The sequence below is a fragment of the Salmo salar genome, unplaced genomic scaffold, assembly GCF_905237065.1.
Source record: "Salmo salar unplaced genomic scaffold, Ssal_v3.1, whole genome shotgun sequence".
NCBI classification, from domain to species: domain Eukaryota; kingdom Metazoa; phylum Chordata; class Actinopteri; order Salmoniformes; family Salmonidae; genus Salmo; species Salmo salar.
This window is the reverse complement of record NW_025549165.1, coordinates 12,501-36,239: the sequence shown is the minus strand read 5'-3', so window position 1 is coordinate 36,239 and position 23,739 is coordinate 12,501. Positions and strand designations below refer to the sequence as shown.

General features: G+C 43.7%; 1 protein-coding gene across 1 annotated transcript in view; it reads right to left on the bottom strand.

The window, feature by feature from the left end:
- Positions 1 to 23,739, bottom strand: part of LOC106591492 (RNA-binding protein 10) — a gene marked incomplete at its 5' end in the record, with an annotated part of 72,562 nt that overhangs the window by 40,610 nt on the left and 8,213 nt on the right. Inside the window, 5 exon segments of the mRNA XM_045713068.1 lie at positions 11,023 to 11,120; positions 13,928 to 14,088; positions 20,801 to 20,977; positions 21,072 to 21,132; positions 21,218 to 21,304. Coding sequence (XP_045569024.1) covers positions 11,023 to 11,120; positions 13,928 to 14,088; positions 20,801 to 20,977; positions 21,072 to 21,132; positions 21,218 to 21,304 — 584 coding nt within the window.

Here is a 23,739-nt window from a genome sequence, read left to right as displayed (position 1 = left end):
TAGTCTATACTGCTATACTGTAGAGTTAGTCTATAATGTAGAGTTAGTCTATACTGTAGAGTTAGTCTATACTGCAGAGTTAGTCTATATTGTAGAGTTAGTCTATACTGCTATACTGCAGAGTTAGTCTATACTGTAGAGTTAGTCTATACTGCAGAGTTAGTCTATATTGTAGAGTTAGTCTATACTGCAGAGTTAGTCTATACTGCAGAGTTAGTCTATACTGTAGAGTTAGTCTATACTGCTATACTGCAGAGTTAGTCTATACTGCTATACTGTAGAGTTAGTCTATACTGCTATACTGTAGAGTTAGTCTATATTGCAGAGTTAGTCTATATTGTAGAGTTAGTCTATATTGTAGAGTTAGTCTATACTGCTATACTGTAGAGTTAGTCTATACTGCTATACTGTAGAGTTAGTCTATACTGCTATACTGCAGAGTTAGTCTATATTGCAGAGTTAGTCTATATTGTAGAGTTAGTCTATACTGCAGAGTTAGTCTATACTGCAGAGTTAGTCTATACTGCTATACTGTAGAGTTAGTCTATACTGCTATACTGTAGAGTTAGTCTATACTGTAGAGTTAGTCTATACTGCTATACTGCAGAGTTAGTCTATACTGTAAAGTTAGTCTATACTGCAGAGTTAGTCTATACTGCTATACTGTAGAGTTAGTCTATACTGTAGAGTTAGTCTTTACTGTAGAGTTAGTCTATACTGCAGAGTTAGTCTATACTGTAGAGTTAGTCTATACTGTAGAGTTAGTCTATACTGCAGAGTTAGTCTATACTGCAGAGTTAGTCTATATTGTAGAGTTAGTCTATACTGCAGAGTTAGTCTATACTGCTATACTGCAGAGTTAGTCTATACTGCTATACTGCAGAGTTAGTCTATACTGTAGAGTTAGTCTATACTGTAGAGTTAGTCTATACTGCAGAGTTAGTCTATACTGTAGAGTTAGTCTATACTGCTATACTGCAGAGTTAGTCTATACTGTAGAGTTAGTCTATACTGTAGAGTTAGTCTATACTGCAGAGTTAGTCTATACTGTAGAGTTAGTCTATACTGCTATACTGCAGAGTTAGTCTATACTGTAGAGTTAGTCTATACTGTAGAGTTAGTCTATACTGTAGAGTTAGTCTATACTGTAGAGTTAGTCTATACTGCAGAGTTAGTCTATACTGCTATACTGTAGAGTTAGCCTATACTGCTATACTGTAGAGTTAGTCTATACTGTAGAGTTAGTCTATACTGTAGAGTTAGTCTATACTGCTATACTGTAGAGTTAGTCTATACTGTAGAGTTAGTCTATACTGTAGAGTTAGTCTATACTGTAGAGTTAGTCTATACTGCTATACTGTAGAGTTAGTCTATACTGCTATACTGTAGAGTTAGTCTATACTGTAGAGTTAGTCTATACTGTAGAGTTAGTCTATACTGCTATACTGCAGAGTTAGTCTATACTGTAGAGTTAGTCTATACTGCAGAGTTAGTCTATACTGTAGAGTTAGTCTATAATGCTATACTGTAGAGTTAGTCTATACTGTAGAGTTAGTCTATACTGTAGAGTTAGTCTATACTGCAGAGTTAGTCTATACTGTAGAGTTAGTCTATATTGTAGAGTTAGTCTATACTGCTATACTGTAGAGTTAGTCTATACTGTAGAGTTAGTCTATATTGTAGAGTTAGTCTATACTGCTATACTGTAGAGTTAGTCTATACTGTAGAGTTAGTCTATACTGCAGAGTTAGTCTATACTGCAGAGTTAGTCTATACTGCAGAGTTAGTCTATACTGTAGAGTTAGTCTATACTGTAGAGTTAGTCTATACTGCAGAGTTAGTCTATACTGTAGAGTTAGTCTATACTGTTTTGATGGAGGAGGATGAAGAGTCCTACGGGTGGTAGAGGACACCCCATAGACATGCAGAGTTAGGGTTAGAGTCCTACGGGTGGTAGAGGACATCCCATAGACATGCAGAGTTAGGGTTAGAGTCCTACGGGTGGTAGAGGACATCCCATAGACATGCAGAGTTAGGGTTAGAGTCCTACGGGTGGTAGAGGACATCCCATAGACATGCAGAGTTAGGGTTAGAGTCCTACGGGTGGTAGAGGACACCCCATAGACATGCAGAGTAAGGGTTAGAGTCCTACGGGTGGTAGAGGACATCCCATAGACCTGCAGAGTTAGGGTTAGAGTCCTACGGGTGGTAGAGGACACCCCATAGACATGCAGAGTTAGGGTCGACCATAGTCGATCGTTTCGAGACATTTGTGTGATTCTGATTTCGCTAACCCATCCTGAGTTGACCTCTCCATTGAAAATCACAAAGGTGAGTTAGTTTGTAGGACCGCTGAAGGAAGAGAGGTTCCTACAATTGACACTCCGATACCTAGGAAGCAGCTGGTTGTGGAACAGAGTAAATATGTTTCCCTCTCCCCCATTTTTTTTGCTGAGAAATGTCCAGAGGAGTTTGATGAAGTTTATGTGGGTTACTTTGACAGAGATCCTCTGACAACGGGGGCCTCCTTGGAGATGTTAAACCTGTACCGGACACAGACTAGAAACAGATCAGATCCGGAGGTACCTGCGCCTTCGTCCTCTGTTCTGTCTCCTTCTCCGGTGGCTTCTACCTCGGGTTCAGATCTTCAGCGCTCTCCCCCTCATTAGACCGTGAGGTTGTCTAGGACCCTGGCCCATTCATCATCCACAATGAATACTACAGCTGGCTCGGGTCCATCGGGCCCCACCACCCTTTGGTCTTTCGAGGGGTTTGCGAAACCGCTCGAGGTGAAAGAACACCTGGATCTCCTCAGTCATTGCACCAGCTGTTGTCATCGGCAGTTCTATGGCAAGAAACATCATGTTTCTTGCCTTCCCTGTGGCTCAGTTGGTAGAGCATGGTGTTTGCAACGCCAGGGTTGTGGGTTTGATTCCCACGGGGGACCAGCACAGGAAAAAAAAAAAGGAAAAAAATGTATGGTATGAAATGTATGCATTCACTACTGTAAGTCGCTCTGGATAAGAGCGTCTGCTAAATGACTAAAATGTAAATGTAATGTTTCCTGGGGCAATAACTCTGTGCTATCCTGGAGCACGAGTACAGGACATTACAAGGCTGCTTCCGATCGTTCTACGACCGCTGTCGTAGTCCATGTGGGGTCAAACCACATTAGGAGAGCTAGCTCAGAACTTCCCGAAAATAGATTTAAAAAAAAAAAATGATTCTAGTACTGAATGATTCCAAAAAGCGGACTATAATTTCAGGTCCGGTACCATCGTTGGACCACGGGTGGGAAAGATTCAGCAGGCTACTGGCATTACACACCTGGCTAAAATATTACAGTAGTTCTGTTGGAATAACTTTTATAGATAACTTTGACACCTTCTGGAAACAGAAGATGCTCTACAGGAATGACGGAGTCCATCCGAATCCTCTTGGCTCCTGGACTCTCTCTGTCTATGCACTTCAAGGCTCCGTTGAGACGATGACTTATCAATAATCCAAGTCCAGCTCAGATAATCCCTACCATTGTATTACTGAAGTTGTTGTAGTGCTGCAGCAAAATGTACAATATCGCAGGGGTGTTGTTAGACACAATATAAGCAACCAAATGTAGTCCCTCTAACTGCCTCTGTATGCCACTGTTGATCCTACAGCTATTGTATGCAGTAATCATGTGTCTATGAACCAGATTTATGCTGTTACCACTGAGGCAGTGTACCCTAGTAGGAATTGCACTGTGTGCAGCTCACCCTGCACTATCAGCTCCAATATAAATAACATGAGCATGTCTACTTCTGCTAACCTTCCCAGTAAAGCAATAAAAACTATCAAGTATCCCAGAAAAGTGTAAAAAAAAAAAAATAGCCCACATTAACATTACCTTTGATTATACAGTGGTAGCAATACATGGTTATAACATTTACAGAAAATACAGAAATGCCAATGGTGGAGGCGTTGCTCTTTTATATTCAGAATCACATTCCTGTAAAGATTAGAGAGGATCTCATGTTAAATACTGTTGAAGTAATATGGCTACAGGTTCATCTGCCTCACCTAAAGCCCATTCTGGTGGGAAGCTGCTATAGACCACTAAGTGCTAACAGTCAGTATCTGGATAATATGTGTGAAATGCTTGATAATTTACAGTTGAAGTCGAAGTTTACATACGCCTTAGCCAAATACATTTAAACTCACTTTTTCACAATTCCTGACTTTTAATCCTAGTAAAAATGCCCTGTCTTAGGTCAGTTAGGATCACCACTTTATTTTAAAAATGTGAAATCTCAGAATAATAGTAGAGAGAATGATTTATTTCAGCTTTTATTTCTTTCATCACATTCCCAGTGGGTCAGAAGTTTACATACACTCAATTAGTATTTGGTAGCATTGCCTTTAAATTGTTTAACTTGGGTCAAACGTTTTGGGTAGACAGTTGAAGTCGGAAGTTTACATACACTTATGTTGGAATCATTAAAACTTGTTTTTCAACCACTCCACAAATTTCTTGTTAACAAACTATAGTTTTGGCAAGTCAGTTAGGACATCTACTTTGTGCATGACACAAGTCATTTTTCCAACAATTATTTACAGACAGATTATTTCACTTATAATTCACTGTATCACAATTCCAGTGGGTCAGAAGTTTACATACACTAAGTTGACTGTGCCTTTAAACAGCTTGGACAATTCCAGAGAATGATGTCATGGCTTTAGAAGCTTCTGATTGGCTAATTGACATAATTTGAGTTAATTGGAGGTGTACCTGTGGATGTATTTCAATGCCTACCTTCAAACGTAGTGCCTCTTTGCTTGACATCATGGAGAAATCAAAATAAATCAGCCAAGACCTCAGAAAAACAATTGTAGACCTCCACAAGTCTGGTTCACCATTGGGAGCAATTTCCAAACACCTGAAGGTACCACGTTCATCTGTACAAACAATAGTACGCAAGTATAAACACCATGGGACCACGCAGCCGTCATACTGCTCAGGAAGGAGACATGTTCTGTCTCCTAGAGATGAACGCACTTTGGTGCGAAAAGTACAAATTAATCCCAGAACAAAAGCAAAGGACCTTGTGAAGATGCTGGAGGAAACAGGTACAAAAGTATCTATATCCACAGTAAAACGAGTCCTATATAACCTGAAAGGCCGCTCAGCAAGGAAGAAGCCACTGCTCCAAAACCGCCATAAAAAAGCCAGACTATGGTTTTCAACTGCACATGGGGAAAAAGATCGTACTTTTTGGAGAAATGTCCTCTGGTCTGATGAAACAAAAATAGAACTGTTTGGCCATAATGACCATTGTTATGTTTGGAGGAAAAAGGGGGGAGGCTTGCAAGCCGAAGAACACCATCCCATCCGTGAAGCGCGCGGGGGTGGCAGCATCATGTTGTGGGGGTGCTTTGCTGCAGGAGGGACTGGTGCACTTCACAAAATAGATGGCATCATGAGGACGGAAAATTATGCGGATATATTGAAGCAACATCTCAAGACATCAGTCAGGAAGTTAAAGCTTGGTCGCAAATCGGTCTTCCAAATGGACAATGACCCCAAGCATACTTCCAGAGTTGTGGCAAAATGGCTTAAGGACAACAAAGTCCTTAAAGGGGCTTATTTAAGATGGTGAGGAAGGCACTTTTAAAGAATAACCAGGCATCCTCTACTGACGGGATGAGGTCAATGAAGAAGCTTCTAAAGCCATGACATAATTTTCTGGAATTTTCCAAGCTGTTTAAGGGCACAGTCAACTTAGTGTATGTAAACTTCCAACTTCAACTGTATACAACCACTCCACAAATTTCTTGTTAACAAAATGTCGTTTTTGCAAGTTGGTTAGGACATCTACTTTGTGCATGACACAAGTAATTTTTCCAACAATTGTATTTCAAGGTCTACCTTCAAACTCAGTGCCTCTTTGCTTGACATCATGGGAAAATCAAAAGAAATCAGCCAAGACCTCAGAAACAAAATTTGTAGACCTCCACAAATCTGGTTCATCCTTTGAAGCAATTTCCAAACGTCTGAAGGTACCAAGTTCATCTGCAGATAGTGCTGATGACTCGTCACAAACTCCCTGATCTTCTCAAAAATATAGTTTGTCTCGCTGTGTCCAGTCCAGGTGGTGCTTGTACAGGCAGACCGTCTATAGGAGGAAGGATGTCAGCGTTGCTCAGCAGCTGAAACCTGGTCCCGACAGTCCGAACTCTCCTTGGCGACAACACCAGGCTCCAGAGCATCGAAACTGTAAAACAGGAAATAACAAATAAAATAGACAAGACATTACAACCCTGCATAACATCAATTCACCTCCCAAGTTTAGATAAGAGGAATAACCTCATACAATGAAAATATTATTTTTTTTTACCTGAAGTGCTGGTAATGCTTGATCTGTGGCAGCGGCCTGAAGTACGGAGTCAGGTGTTGTTGCCAGCCATAGCTTTCCACCAGCACCGTACCATCCTCCAGTCCAACCAGCTGTGGGATGTGGACCCCTGTTACAGTGCTGTCCTTCACAACACCAGCAATATCAGACATAGTGTTCACTCTGGTCTTTCTGAAGCACTGCTTGATGAGAACGAAGCACCAGTCAGGGGGCAAACTTGGAGTGGCCTGTGATCAGGAAGTGAAGGTCCAGACTGTAGTGCAGCTTGTGCATGGTCCACCAGGTACAATACCAGAGCACAAACTTGTTCTTGTTTTGGCCACTGCAGTTATCACAATTCAGGTCCACACGTGTTTCCACAACTCCGTAGTTGGTGAAGAAATGGTGCATGAAGATGACTGGGCTGCTGCCTTTGCTTGCTTGGGCCAGCTCTCTTTTTGACGACTGGTGGATTAGAGTCAGGAGTGTTCTGCTGATTGATGCTGAAAGACAAATTCCAGATACAAATATTTTTGCATTATTATACAATAGATGCGAAATGGCATTCTGAGATAACGTCACTACACACAGTTCATACAGGTAATGTTAGCTAGCTAGCCAGCCTTCTAATGTCAGCTGGCTAGCTAACAGCAAGCTTTCACTAGCAATACAAACCGATTGTCACAGCTAGCTAAAGTTAACCAATAAGTTCAATGTTAGCTAGCTAACATTAAGCCATAACTAGCTATGCGAAATGTCATTCTGAGAAAACAAAATCACAAACGTTACACACACATTAGTTAATGTTAGCTAGCAAGCCAGCCACCTAACCTCAGCTAACGTTGGCTAGCTAACAGGAAGCTTTATCTTTTTTTTTTTAAGCAAGCTTTAACTTTGGGTCTTTTGTTTAGCTAGCTAAACGTTAGCTAGCTAAAAAATGAACTATAATCCCAATCCATAGAGTAACGTTACTAGCAATACAAACCGATTGTCATAGCAAACTAAATAACGTTAGTTATTCAATGTTAGTTAGAAAGCCAGCCATCGAACTCCAGCTGGCTAGCTAACAGCAAGTTTTAACTTGGAATGAAAACAACTTTTCTGACAACATTAGAAACATATAATATCTGAATCTGTAGCTAGACTCTTACCTGTATACATGGATGAAAGCTTCACGGAAAACTGCAACCCATTTTTATCAGACATCCTGTGTCGTTTCTGTTTAGTTTGCACAGCTTGTTCGGTCCGTTGTGTTCCACTGATTTCAAAATGTGTTATTTTCAGAGTGAGAGAGAGTCAGCATTGCATGGCACGAGCGTCATGCAGAAAGTAGTCCATCACGACATTTTCCCACTGACCTTTTGTCGATAGCGCCTGATAAATTCAGGGCAGCAATGTTATTGAGAGCAGTAGCAACAACATATTTGCAGTTCTCAATGGCTAACATTATATCTTTAGTAAAAAAAAACTGCAGTAGAAAGGATTATTTACGCATAACGAGCAGCTAATTTTATAGACACAAGACGCAACACAGTAGACCAATCCAAACTCATCTCTCGGCATGTCTAGCCCACTTATTATCTCAGCCAATCATTGCTAGCGGGAAGGTTGCTGACTTTTTCCCTGTGGCTAAACCAACTAGGCTCGTAATTTAACAAATTTATTCGTATTTACAGACGGCATACAAGTTTGATATTAAGGCACATGAAAGTTCACATGTTCCAGAAGGTATTTCTGCCCCCCAAAAAAAACATTTTTTTTTTGTCTAAAAGGCTCTCATGTGAAGTCGTGACTTGCGACATACGCCTAGTTTCCTGAATCGGTTACAAATGAACACTAAGAAAAACCCTTGAATGAGTAGGTGTGTCCAAACTTTTGAATGGTACTGTATATTTCATTGTTTACAGCCAGTAAACAGACGCATTTAAGTTCGGACGCATTTAGGTTTCTAAAGTTGTACAATGGGAGGTGTTTTCTGTTGGTGCGGTGGTGAGTAAACCGCTAACAGAAGGTGTTACAGGTTTTTCCATTTATGTTTTGAGGTTGGACTTTAGCACGTATAGCTCGTTAGCACGTAAGACTCACCGATTGGTGTCACCTCGTTAGTCTGTGTTTCGCCTGTGCTGGCCCCAGGTGATATTTAAGAGTGGCTGGCCCCAGGTGATATTTAAGAGTGGCTGGCCCCAGGTGATATTTAAGAGTGGCTGGCCCCAGGTGATATTTAAGAGTGGCTGGCCCCAGGTGATATTTAAGAGTGGCTGGCCCCAGGTGATATTTAAGAGTGGCTGGCCCCAGGTGATATTTAAGAGTGGCTGGCCCCAGGTGATATTTAAGAGTGGCTGGCCCCAGGTGATATTTAAGAGTGGCTGGCCCCAGGTGATATTTAAGAGTGGCTGGCCCAGGTGATATTTAAGAGTGGCTGGCCCCAGGTGATATTTAAGAGTGGCTGGCCCCAGGTGATATTTAAGAGTGGCTGGCCCCAGGTGATATTTAAGAGTGGCTGGCCCCAGGTGATATTTAAGAGTGGCTGGCCCCAGGTGATATTTAAGAGTGGCTGGCCCCAGGTGATATTTAAGAGTGGCTGGCCCCAGGTGATATTTAAGAGTGGCTGGCCCCAGGTGATATTTAAGAGTGGCTGGCCCCAGGTGATATTTAAGAGTGGCTGGCCCCAGGTGATATTTAAGAGTGGCTGGCCCCAGGTGATATTTAAGAGTGGCTGGCCCCAGGTGATATTTAAGAGTGGCTGGCCCCAGGTGATATTTAAGAGTGGCTGGCCCCAGGTGATATTTAAGAGTGGCTGGCCCCAGGTGATATTTAAGAGTGGCTGGCCCCAGGTGATATTTAAGAGTGGCTGGCCCCAGGTGATATTTAAGAGTGGCTGGCCCCAGGTGATATTTAAGAGTGGCTGGCCCCAGGTGATATTTAAGAGTGGCTGGCCCCAGGTGATATTTAAGAGTGGCTGGCCCCAGGTGATATTTAAGAGTGGCTGGCCCCAGGTGATATTTAAGAGTGGCTGGCCCCAGTTGATATTTAAGAGTGGCTGGCCCCAGGTGATATTTAAGAGTGGCTGGCCCCAGGTGATATTTAAGAGTGGCTGGCCCCAGTTGATATTTAAGAGTGGCTGGCCCCAGTTGATATTTAAGAGTGGCTGGCCCCAGGTGATATTTAAGAGTGGCTGGCCCCAGGTGATATTTAAGAGTGGCTGGCCCCAGGTGATATTTAAGAGTGGCTTGCCCCAGGTGATATTTAAGAGTGGCTGGCCCCAGGTGATATTTAAGAGTGGCTGGCCCCAGGTGATATTTAAGAGTGGCTTGCCCCAGGTGATATTTAAGAGTGGCTGGCCCCAGGTGATATTTAAGAGTGGCTGGCCCCAGGTGATATTTAAGAGTGGCTGGCCCCAGGTGATATTTAAGAGTGGCTGGCCCCAGGTGATATTTAAGAGTGGCTGGCCCCAGGTGATATTTAAGAGTGGCTGGCCCCAGGTGATATTTAAGAGTGGCTGGCCCCAGGTGATATTTAAGAGTGGCTGGCCCCAGGTGATATTTAAGAGTGGCTGGCCCCATGTGATATTTAAGAGTGGCTTGCCCCAGGTGATATTTAAGAGTGGCTGGCCCCAGGTGATATTTAAGAGTGGCTGGCCCCAGGTGATATTTAAGAGTGGCTGGCCCAGGTGCTCCAGCTGTTTTGATAGACGTGGAGGGTTAAACTCTTTAGTTGGCACGCCCTATTTTGATTTCTAGACGAACAATCCTTTATCTGATTTCCCTGGTTTCATTTTTGCTCCGCCTTTTTGGTTTGCTTCCTGTCTTTATGGTTGGTGTGGGATTCTCTTTTTCTTTGTCTCTTCTTGGGCAAATTTAGTGGGCGTTCATGGTGGGTGTCTTAAAGGTCCCAGTTGTTGTTGCTAATGAACTTTCAGTGGACACCCCCCCCCCATCCCCCCCATGAGTGTCTTTCAGAACCCCTTCCGTTTTGGTTGTTGGTAAGTGATTCTATGTCAGTTCACCCTTCTGTTTGAGCGCCATTTTTGGTTTTCTTGCTGGGGAACGTAACACTAGTTGGTTCACAGTCAGTTTTTGTATTTCTAACCTGCGTCTCATGAACACCTGTGGTGGCGATAGACAAAACCAACGTGCGCACGATAACGCACGATAACGCGAGAGGAGGCACGCGCGGAGACGGTCTGGTCAGCATGATAGACTTAACCAGAAAGACACACGGCTGTAATCGCCGCCAAAAAAGTGCTTCTACAAAATATTGACTCAGGGGTGTGGAAACGTATATGTAAATGAGATATTTATGTATTTAATTTTCAATAAAATGTATAAAAACATGTTTTTATACTGTCTTTCTGGGATGTGTCAAGGTGTATGAATACTTTCTGAATGCATCTGTTGGTCATTCTATCCTAAAATTCCCCACAAGGATAATAAAACAAGGGAAATTATCCATGGTGGAGAACAATGAGGACAAAGACTATTTTAAGCTTAGGGTTACAGTTAGGGTTACGGGAAAATAGGACTTTGAATGGAAATACATTTTAGGTCCCCACGAGGATAGAAGAACATGACGTGTGTGTGTGTGTGTGTGTGTGTGTGTGTGTGTGTGTGTGTGTGTGTGTGTGTGTGTGTGTGTGTGTGTGTGTGTGTACCGTTTGGATCCCTTGGCGAACTCCACAGCGATGGCCTTCCCATCTATAGAGAGAGCTGGCTGTAAGGCCTGGAGGATCTGGAGAAGCTGAGATGCTTCCTGCAACACCCGCACACACACAGCTCTGAGAATACAGCTGCAGGTATCTCCTCACCACTACAGCTGTAGGTATCTCCTCACCACTACAGCTGTAGGTATCTCCTCACCACTACAGCTGTAGGTATCTCCTCACCACTACAGTAGACAGCTGTAGGTATCTCCCCACCACTACAGTAGACAGCTGTAGGTATCTCCTCACCACAGCTGTAGGTATCTCCCCACCACTACAGTAGACAGCTGTAGGTATCTCCTCACCACTATAGTAGGTATCTCCTCACCACTACAGCTGTAGGTTTCTCCTCACCACTACAGTAGACAGCTGTAGGTATCTCCTCACCACTACAGCTGTAGGTATCTCCTCACCACTACAGTAGACAGCTGTAGGTATCTCCTCACCACTACAGTAGACAGCTGTAGGTATCTCCTCACCACTACAGTAGACAACTGCAGGTATCTCCTCACCACTACAGCTGTAGGTATCTCCTCACCACTACAGCTGTAGGTATCTCCTCACCACTACAGCTGTAGGTATCTCCTCACCACTACAGCAGACAGCTGTAGGTATCTCCTCACCACTACAGTAGACAGCTGTAGGTATCTCCTCACCACTACAGTAGACAGCTGTAGGTATCTCCTCACCACTACAGCTGTAGGTATCTCCTCACCACTACAGTAGACAGCTGTAGGTATCTCCTCACCACTACAGTAGGTATCTCCTCACCACTATAGTAGACAGCTGTAGGTATCTCCTCACCACTACAGTAGACAACTGCAGGTATCTCCTCACCACTATAGTAGACAGCTGTAGGTATCTCCTCACCACTACAGTAGACAACTGCAGGTATCTCCTCACCACTACAGTAGACAGCTGTAGGTATCTCCTCACCACTATAGTAGGTATCTCCTCACCACTATAGTAGACATCTGTAGGTATCTCCTCACCACTACAGCTGTAGGTATCTCCTCACCACTATAGTAGACAGCTGTAGGTATCTCCTCACCACTATAGTAGGTATCTCCTCACCACTACAGCTGTAGGTATCTCCTCACCACTACAGCTGTAGGTATCTCCTCACCACTACAGCTGTAGGTATCTCCTCACCACTATAGTAGACAGCTGTAGGTATCTCCTCACCACTGCAGTAGGTATCTCCTCACCACTACAGTAGGTATCTCCTCACCACTATAGTAGACATCTGTAGGTATCTCCTCACCACTACAGTAGGTATCTCCTCACCACTACAGTAGGTATCTCCTCACCACTACAGTAGACAGCTGTAGGTATCTCCTCACCACTACAGTAGGTATCTCCTCATCACTACAGTAGGTATCTCCCCACCACTACAGTAGACAGCTGTAGGTATCTCCTCACCACTACAGTAGGTATCTCCTCACCACTACAGTAGGTATCTCCCCACCACTATAGTAGACAGCTGTAGGTTTCTCCTCACCACTATAGTAGACAGCTGTAGGTATCTCCTCACCACTACAGTAGGTATCTCCTCACCACTACAGCTGTAGGTATCTCCTCACCACTATAGTAGACATCTGTAGGTATCTCCTCACCACTACAGTAGGTACCTCCTCACCACTACAGTGGGTATCTCCTCACCACTATAGTAGACAGCTGTAGGTATCTCCTCACCACTACAGTAGGTATCTCCTCACCACTACAGTAGGTATCTCCTCACCACTACAGTAGGTATCTCCTCACCACTACAGCTGTAGGTATCTCCTCACCACTATAGTAGACATCTGTAGGTATCTCCTCACCACTACAGTAGGTATCTCCTCACCACTATAGTAGACAGCTGTAGGTATCTCCTCACCACTATAGTAGACAGCTGTAGGTATCTCCTCACCACTACAGTAGGTATCTCCCCACCACTACAGTAGGTATCTCCTCACCACTACAGCTGTAGGTATCTCCTCACCACTACAGTAGGTATCTCCTCACCACTATAGTAGACAGCTGTAGGTATCTCCTCACCACAGCTGTAGGTATCTCCTCACCACTACAGTAGGTATCTCCTCACCACTACAGCAGGTATCTCCTCACCACTACAGTAGACAGCTGTAGGTATCTCCTCACCACAGCTGTAGGTATCTCCTCACCACTACAGTAGACAGCTGTAGGTATCTCCTCACCACAGCTGTAGGTATCTCCTCACCACTACAGCAGGTATCTCCTCACCACTACAGTAGACAGCTGTAGGTATCTCCTCACCACAGCTGTAGGTATCTCCTCACCACTACAGCAGGTATCTCCTCACCACTACAGCAGGTATCTCCTCACCACTATAGTAGACAGCTGTAGGTATCTCCTCACCACTATAGTAGACAGCTGCAGGTATCTCCTCACCACTATAGTAGACAGCTGTAGGTATCTCCTCACCACTATAGTAGACAGCTGCAGGTATCTCCTCACCACTATAGTAGACAGCTGTAGGTATCTCCTCACCACTATAGTAGACAGCTGTAGGTATCTCCTCACCACTACAGTAGGTATCTCCTCACCACTATAGTAGACAGCTGTAGGTATCTCCTCACCACTATAGTAGACAGCTGTAGGTATCTCCTCACCACTACAGCAGGTATCTCCTCACCACTACAGCAGGTATCTCCTCACCACTATAGTAGACAGCTGTAGGTATCTCCTCACCACTATAGTAGACAGCTGTAGGTATCTCCTCACCACTATAGTAGACAGCTGTAGGTATCTCCTCACCACTACAGTGGGTATCTCCTCACCACTACAGCGGGTATCTCCTCACCACTATAGTAGACAGCTGTAGGTATCTCCTCACCACTATAGTAGACAGCTGTAGGAAAGCGAAGCCACGGTTGAGTTGTGTCTGTTTGTCTTTGATCAGTCGAACATTAGAAGGCGACAGAGTAGCGAAGGGAGCCAGAGTAGACAGGATGGACTCCAGGGAGGTATGGGGACCCAGGTTCCTCAGGATCAGAGCTGGAGAGAAGAGAGATGAAGGGCGGGATGGGGGGGTAGAGAGAGAGAGAACATTAGGAGACAGCGCAGCAAACAGGACGGAGTCTGGAGAGATTGGTTGAGAGCGAGGGGGGAGAGAAGGTAAAGGAAAGAGACAGGTACAGCGCCTTCAGACAGTATTCACATCCCTCGACTTTATTCCACATTTTGTCGTGTTAAAGCCTACATTCCAAATGGATTAAAACAATAAAAAAGTCTCACCCAATCTACACACAATAATGACAAAGTGAAAACATGTTTTTAGAAATTTGAGCAAATTTATTGAAAAATGAAATTCAGAAATATCTAATTTACATAAGTATTCACACCCCTGAGTCAATACTTTGTAGAAGCACCTTTGACAGCGATTATAGCCGTGAGTCTTTCTGGGTAAGTCTTTAAGAGCTTTCCACACCTGGATTGTGCAACATTTGCACAACATTATTCCTTTTAAAATTGTTAAAGCTCTGTTAAATTGGTTGTTGATCATTGCTAGACAAACATTTTCAGGTCTTGCCATAGATTTTCAAATGGATTTATGTCAAAACTGTAACTTGGTCACTCAGGAACATTTACTGACTTCTTGGTTAGCAACTCCAGTGTAGATTGGGCCTTGTGTTGTAGGTTATTGTCCTGCTGAAAGGTGAATTCATCTCCCAGTGTCTGGTGGAAAGCAGACTGAACCAGGTTTTCCTCTAGGATTTTTAGCTTAGCTCCATTCCTTTTTTTATCCTGAAAAACTCCCCAGTCTTTAACGATTACAAGCATACCCATAACATGATGCAGCCACCACTATGCTTGAAAATATGGAGAGTGGTACTCAGCGATGTGTTGTATTGGATTTGCCCTAAACATACAACTTTTTATTCAGGAGAAAAAATTAATTGCTTTACATAATTTTTTGCAGTATTACTTTAGTGCCTTATTGCGAACAGGATGCATGTTTTGGAATATTTGTTATTCTGGAGAGGCTTCCTTCTTTTCACTCTGTCATTTAGGTTAGTATTGTGGAGTAACTACAAAGTTGTTGATCCATCCTCAGTTCTCTCCTATCACAGCCATTAAACTCTGTAACTGTTTTAAAGTCACCATTGGCCTCATGGTGAAATCCCAGAGCGGTTTCCTTCCTCTCCAGCAACTGAGTTAGGAAGGACGCCTGTATCTTTGTAGTGACTGGGTGTATTGATACACCATCCAAAGTGTAATTAATAACTTCACCATCCTCAAAGGGATATTCAATGTCAGATTTTTACCCATCTACCAATAGGTGCCCTTCTTTGCGAGACATTGGAAAACCTCCCTGGTTTTTGTGGTTGAATCTGTGTTTGAAATTCACTGATCAACTGAGGGAACTTCCAGATAATTGTATGTGTGGGGTACAGAGATGAGGTGGTCATTAAAAAATCATGTTAATAAACACTGTTATTGCACACAGAGTCCACGCAACTTATTACATGAATGGTTAAGCAAAGTTTTACGCCTGAACTTTAGGCCAAGGTAGGCTTGCCATAACAAAGGGGTTGAATACTTATTGACTCAAAACATGTCAGCTTTTTTTATTTTTTATTAATTTGTAAAAATAAATTAATCTAAAAACATAATTCCACTTTGACATTATGGAATATTGTGTGTAGACCAGAGACAAAAACATCTACATTTCACCCATTTTAAATTCAGGCTAAAATAAAACAAAATGTGTAAAAAGACAAGGGGTGTGAATACTTTCTGAAGGCGCTGTGTATGACAGTTAACCTCTCTTGGGTATGTGGGACGTGACCGTCCCACCTGCGGGACACACTCCCAATAGCCAGTGAAATAGCAAGGCGGCAAATTCAAAACCTCATAATTCAAATTTCTCAAACATACGACTATTTTACACCATTTTAAAGATACACTTCTCCTTAATGCAACCACATTGTCCGATTTCAAAAAGGCTTTACAGTGAAAGAAAAACAAGAAAAGCCATGTCAAACGATGTTTACAATCAATCCTTAGGGTGTTTTTAACATAAATAATCGATAATATTCCAACCGGACAATAGCGTATTCATTACAGAAGAAAAATAACAAATGCTAGCCATGCGTGAACGCGCATGAAGTAACTACATGACGTCAGACAGTCCACTGCTTGAACCGGCTGTTATTCCCTCAAAATTCACCATAGAAGCCTCAAACAACTTTCTAAAGACTGTTGACATCTAGTGGAAGCCTTAGGAAGTGCAAAATGACCCCTAAGTCACTGTAGTTTGGAAAGGGAATTAATTTAAAAAAACTACAGCCTCAGATTTTCAACTTCCTGGTTGGATTTTTCTCAGGTTTTTGCCTGCCATATGAGTTCTGTTATACTCACAGACATCATTTAAACAGTTTTACAAACTTCAGAGTGTTTTCTATCCAAATCTACTAATAATATGCATATTCTAGTTTCTGGGCCCGAGGTCATCATTGCCAAACAGTTCTATTTTTGTTTCATCAGACCAGAGGACATTTCTCCAAAAAGTACGATCTTTGTCTCCATGTGCAGTTGCAAACCGTAGTCTGGCTTTTTTATGGCGGTTTTGGAGCAGTGGCTTCTTCCTTGCTGAGCGGCCTTTCAGGTTATATAGGACTCGTTTTACTGTGGATATAGATACTTTTGTACCTGTTTCCTCCAGCATCTTCACAAGGTCCTTTGCTGTTGTTCTGGGATTGATTTGCGCTTTTCACACCAAAGTACGTTAATCTCTAGGAGACAGAACGCGTCTCCTTCCTGAGCGGTATGACGGCTGCGTGGTCCCATGGTGTTTATACTTGCGTACTATTGTTTGTACAGATGAACGTGGTACCTTCAGGCGTTTGGAAATTGCTCCCAAGGATGAACCAGACTTGTCGAGGTCCACAATTTATTTTCTGAGGTCTTGGCTGATTTCTTTTGATTTTCCCATGATGTCAAGCAAAGATCAAATCAAAGTTTATTTGTCACGTGCGCCGAATACAACAGGTGTAGTAGACCTCACAGTGAAATGCTGAATACAACAGGTGTAGTAGACCTCACAGTGAAATGCTGAATACAACAGGTGTAGTAGACCTCACAGTGAAATGCTGAATACAACAGGTGTAGTAGACCTCACAGTGAAATGCTGAATACAACAGGTGTAGTAGACCTCACAGTGAAATGCTGAATACAACAGGTGTAGTGGACCTTACAGTGAAATGCTGAATACAACAGGTGTAGTAGACCTCACAGTGAAATGCTGAATACAACAGGTGTAGTGGACCTTACAGTGAAATGCTGAATACAACAGGTGTAGTAGACCTCACAGTGAAATGCTGAATACAACAGGTGTAGTAGACCTCACAGTGAAATGCTGAATACAACAGGTGTAGTAGACCTCACAGTGAAATGCTGAATACAACAGGTGTAGTAGACCTCACAGTGAAATGCTGAATACAACAGGTGTAGTGGACCTTACAGTGAAATGCTGAATACAACAGGTGTAGTAGACCTCACAGTGAAATGCTGAATACAACAGGTGTAGTAGACCTCACAGTGAAATGCTGAATACAACAGGTGTAGTAGACCTTACAGTGAAATGCTGAATACAACAGGTGTAGTAGACCTCACAGTGAAATGCTGAATACAACAGGTGTAGACCTCACAGTGAAATGCTGAATACAACAGGTGTAGTAGACCTCACAGTGAAATGCTGAATACAACAGGTGTAGTAGACCTCACAGTGAAATGCTGAATACAACAGGTGTAGACCTCACAGTGAAATGCTGAATACAACAGGTGTAGTAGACCTCACAGTGAAATGCTGAATACAACAGGTGTAGTAGACCTTACAGTGAAATGCTGAATACAACAGGTGTAGTAGACCTCACAGTGAAATGCTGAATACAACAGGTGTAGTAGACCTCACAGTGAAATGCTGAATACAACAGGTGTAGTAGACCTCACAGTGAAATGCTGAATACAACAGGTGTAGACCTCACAGTGAAATGCTTACTTACAGGCTCTAACCAATAGTGCAAGGTATTAGGTGAACAATATGTAAGTAAAGAAATAAAACAACAGTAGAAAGACAGGCTATATACAGTAGTGAGGCTATATACAGTAGAGATTCTATATACAGTAGAGAGGCTATATACAGTAGAGAGGCTATATACAGTAGTGAGGCTATATACAGTAGTGAGGCTATATACAGTAGTGAGGCTATATACAGTAGAGAGGCTATATACAGTAGAGAGGTTATATACAGTAGAGGCTATATACAGTAGAGAGGTTATATACAGTAGAGAGGCTATATACAGTAGAGAGGCTATATACAGTAGTGAGGCTATATACAGTAGAGAGGCTATATACAGTAGAGAGGCTATATACAGTAGAGAGGTTATATACAGTAGAGAGGCTATATACAGTAGAGAGGTTATATACAGTAGAGAGGCTATATACAGTAGAGAGGTTATATACAGTAGAGAGGCTATATACAGTAGTGAGGCTATATACAGTAGAGAGGCTATATACAGTAGAGAGGTTATATACAGTAGAGAGGTTATATACAGTAGTGAGGCTATATACAGTAGAGAGGCTATATACAGTAGAGAGGCTATATACAGTAGAGAGGCTATATACAGAAGAGAGGCTATATACAGTAGAGAGGCTATATACAGTAGAGAGGCTATATACAGTAGAGAGGCTATATACAGACACCGGTTAGTCAGGCTGATTGAGGTAGTATGTACATGTAGATATGGTTAAAGTGACTATGCATATATGATGAACAGAGAGTAGCAGCAGCGTAAAAGTGGGGGGGGGGGACACACACAATGTAAATAGTCCAGGTAGCCATTTGATTACCTGTTCAGGAGTCTTATGTCTTGGGGGTAAAAACTGTTGAGAATCCTTTTGGTCCTAGACTTGGTGCTCCGGTACCGCTTGCCATGCAGTAGTAGAGAACAGTCTATGACTGGGGTGGCTGGAGTCTTTGACAATTTTTAGGGCCTTCCTCTGACACCGCCTGGTATAGAGGTCCTGGATGGCAGGAAGCTTAGCCCCAGTGATGTACTGGGCCGTTCGCACTACCCTCTGTAGTGCCTTGCGGTCGGAGGCCGAGCAGTTGCCATACCAGGCAGTGATGCAACCAGTCAGGATGCTCTCGATGGTGCAGCTGTAGAACCTTTTGAGGATCTCAGGACCCATGCCAAATCTTTTCAGTCTCCTGAAGGGGGAATAGGCTTTGTCGTGCCCCTCTTCACGACTGTCTTGGTGTGTTTGGACCATGTTAGTTTGTTGGTGATGTGGACACCAAGGAACTTGAAGCTCTCAACCTGCTCCACTACAGCCCTGTCGATGAGAATGGGGGCGTGCTCGGTCCTCCTTTTCCTGTAGTCCACAAAGAGGCACTGAGTTTGAAGGTAGGCCTTGAAATACATCCACAGGTACACCTCCAATTGACTCAAATGATATCAATTAGCCTATCAGAAGCTTCTAAAGCCATGACATCATTTTCTGGAATTTTCCAAGCGGTTTAAAGGCACAGTCAACTTAGTGTATGTAAACTTCTGACCCACAGGAATTGTGATACAGTGAATTATAAGTGAAATAATCTGTCTGTAAACAATTGTTGGAAAAATGACTTGTGTCATGCACAAAGTAGATGTCCTAACCGACTTGCCAAAACTATAGTTTGTTTAACAAGAAATTTGTGGAGTGGTTGAAAAACGAGTTTTAATGACTCCAACCTAAGTGTATGTAAACTTCCTACTTTAACTGTACACATAATATGGCATTTGAAATGTCTTTATTATTTTGGAATTTTTGTGAGTGTAATATTTACTGTAAATTTGTTATTGTTTATCTATTTCACTTGCTTTGGCAATGTAAACATATGTTTCCCATGCCAATAAAGCCCCTTAAATTTAAATTGACGAGAGAGAGAGAGAGAGAGAGACAGAGAGAGAGAGAGATCATTTAAATTGACGAGAGAGAGAGAGACAGAGAGAGAGGGGAGAGAGGAGAGAGAGAGGAGAGAGAGAGTGAGAGAGAGAGCGAAACAGAGAGAGAGAGAGAAACAGAGAGAGAGAGAGAGGGGAGAGAGGAGAGAGAGAGAGAGTGAGAGAGAGAGGGAGAGAGAGAGAAACAGAGAGCGAGAGAGAGAGAGAGTAGAGAGAGAGAGAGAGAGAGAGAGAGAGAGAGAGAGAGAGAGAGAGAGAGAGAGAGAGAGAGAGAGAGAGAGAGAGAGAGAGAGAGAGAGAGAGAGAGAGAGAGAGACAGAGAGAGAGGGGAGAGAGGAGAGAGAGAGGAGAGAGAGAGTGAGAGAGAGAGCGAAACAGAGAGAGAGAGAGAGGGAGAGAGGAGAGAGAGAGAGTGAGAGAGAGAGGGAGAGAGAGAGAAACAGAGAGCGAGAGAGAGAGAGAGAGTGGAGAGAGAGAGAGAGAGAGAGAGAGAGAGAGAGAGAGAGAGAGAGAGAGAGAGAGAGAGAGAGAGAGACAGAGAGAGAGAGAGAGGAGAGAGAGAGAGAGAGAGAGTGAGAGAGAGAGCGAAACAGAGAGAGAGAGAGAGGGAGAGAGGAGAGAGAGAGTGAGAGAGAGAGGGAGAGAGAGAGAAACAGAGAGCGAGAGAGAGAGAGAGAGAGAGAGAGAGAGAGAGAGAGAGAGAGAGAGAGAGAGAGAGAGAGAGAGAGAGAGAGAGAGAGAGAGAGAGAGAGACTTACTGTCGTTGGCCACCTCAGCCTGCTGGGTGTCAGCTCCCCCAGCCCCGGCCCTGGGAGTGGTGACGGCAGTAGAGTTGGTAGCAGCTGGCTGGTAGAGGGCAGGGAGGGGCAGTAAGCCATCCTTCTGATGCACACCCAGAGGTAACTCCCTCAGCTGGGGCAGTTTCAGCTCTGCCTCTAAAGGTAACAAACACACGGTCGGATATCCCAGTGGAAAACACATCTGTCTATGTTTATCGTAGGGTTTAGCTTCACCGTATCACATGTTTACCTGATTTGGGAACACCACATTTAAAGCACTTCTCTCTCCTCTTGAAGTTCTGAACCCCACACTGTTAGAACAGCAACAGAGAGCAGTGAGAAAGGAGAACGAGATGAGAACACACACACACACAGCGAGGTTGTTAGCTGTTGTACCTTGTTACAGAGCCAGTCCTCATTGGCGCGCGGTTTAGGGTCACTGTAGTGCATAGACACCCTCTGGCCTAGGATAGACAGAACCCTCTGAAAGAGAGAGAGAGAGAGACAGGCAGAGAGAGAGAGAGAGGGAGAGAGAGAGATAGGCAGAGAGAGAGTGAGAGAGGGAGAGAGAGAGACAGGCAGAGAGAGAGAGAGAGAGGGAGAGAGAGAGAGAGGGAGAGGGAGAGAGAGAGACAGGCAGAGAGAGAGAGAGAGGGAGGGAGAGATAGGCAGAGAGAGAGAGAGAGAGGAGAGAGAGAGACAGGCAGAGAGAGAGAGAGGGAGGGAGAGATAGGCAGAGAGAGAGAGAGAGAGAGATAGGGAGAGAGAGAGACAGGCAGAGAGAGAGAGAGGGAGAGACAAAGAGAAAGAGAGAAACAAAGAATGATTATCATAGATAAGTGGGTCACATTCTAGAGAGAGAGGAGCCCACTCACAAGAGGGCAGAATGAGTGAGAGATGTTTCCCATGCCAATAAAGCCCATTGAATTGAATTGAGAGAGAGTGGGAAACAAAGTGAAAGAGAGAAGAGTGGGAAAGAGAGGTGAGAAGAGAGGGAAAGAGGTGAGAAGAGAGGGAGAGGTGAGAAGAGAGGGGAAGAGGTGAGAAGAGAGGGAAAGACAGGTGAGAAGAGAGGGAAAGAGAGGTGAGAAGAGAGGTGAGAAGAGAGGGAAAGAGAGGTGAGAAGAGAGGGAAAGAGAGGTGAGAAGAGAGGGAAAGAGATGTGAGAAGAGAGGGAGAGGTGAGAAGAGAAGAGAGGGAAAGAGAGGTGAGAAGAGAGGGAAAGAGCGGTGAGAAGAGAGGTGAGAAGAGAGGGAAAGAGAGGTGAGAAGAGAGGGAAAGAGGTGAGAAGAGAGGGAAAGACAGGTGAGAAGAGAGGGAAAGACAGGTGAGAAGAGAGGGAGAGGTGAGAAGAGAAGAGAGGGAAAGAGAGGTGAGAAGAGAGGGAAAGAGAGGTGAGAAGAGAGGTGAGAAGAGAGGGAAAGAGAGGTGAGAAGAGAGGGAAAGAGAGGTGAGAAGAGAGGGAAAGAGAGGTGAGAAGAGAGGGAGAGGTGAGAAGAGAAGAGAGGGAAAGAGAGGTGAGAAGAGAGGGAAAGAGAGGTGAGAAGAGAGGTGAGAAGAGAGGGAAAGAGAGGTGAGAAGAAAGGGAGGGAGAGGTGAGAAGAAAGGGAGGGAGAGGTGAGAAGAGAGGGAGAGGTGAGAAGAGAGGGAAAGAGGTGAGAAGAGAGGGAAAGAGAGGTGAGAAGAGGGAGAGGTGAGAAGAGAGGGAAAGAGAGGTGAGAAGAGAGGGAAAGAGAGGTGAGAAGAGAGGGAAAGAGAGGTGAGAAGAGAGGGAAAGAGAGGTGAGAAGAGAGGGAAAGAGAGAGAAAAATTGAGGACAAGAGAGAAATGCAACCTTCAGCTGAAGGGAAATTGGGACGGACGGAGAGCTGTATGTGTGTGTTCCATCGGCCACCCTGTTAGCCGTTTATATGTGTGTGTGTGTGTGTGTGTGTGTGTGTGTGTGTGTGTGTGTGTGTGTGTGTGGAGAGAGAGAGTGTTGTGTTTTGTCAACCCCCCCCCTTAAGGGGAACCCTGGTCACAGTGTTAGCCAACCTGAACCCCCCAACCTGGCAACGCAGCCAGTATAAAAACAGAGTATTTACCATTCCATATTCATACGGTATATTTCACAACGCAGCAATGGTGAGGCGTGCACGAGTGGGACGGTCTGTGGCTAAAATATATCTCCCACCTACGTCATTTGATTAGGTCATGTGATACTGTAGTCCCACTTAAATTTAACAACAATGGTGTCATTTAACAACAATGGTGTCATTAAGTTACATGTTTCATTTAACAACAATGGTGTCATTTAACAACAATGGTGTCATTAAGTTACATGTTTCATTTAACAACAATGGTGTCATTAAGTTACATGTTTCATTTAACAACAATGGTGTCATTAAGTTACATGTTTCATTTAACAACAATGGTGTCATTAAGTTACATGTTTCATTCAACAATGGTGTCATTAAGTTACATGTTTCATTCAACAACAATGGTGTCATGTAACAACAATGGTGTCATTAAGTTACATGTTTCATTTAACAACAATGGTGTCATTTAACAACAATGGTGTCATGTAACAACAATGGTGTCATTTAACAACAATGGTGTCATTACGTTACATGTTTCATTCAACAACAATGGTGTCATTTAACAACAATGGTGTCATTTAAGAACACTGGCGTCATGCAGTTACAGGAACCTATCCCACAGAAGGGAATAGACACCCAACCCTCCCTCCCTCCACCCCTCCTCCCTCCCTACACCCCTCCCTCACTCCCTTCCTCCACCCCTCCCTCCCTTCCTCCACCCCTCCCCGTCCCTCCCTCCCTACACCCTCCCTCTACCCCTCCTGACCCCTCACCAAACACCCAACCCTCCACCCCCTAACGACTGGACTCACTGGATAAAAGAGTGTCAGAAAGAGGGGA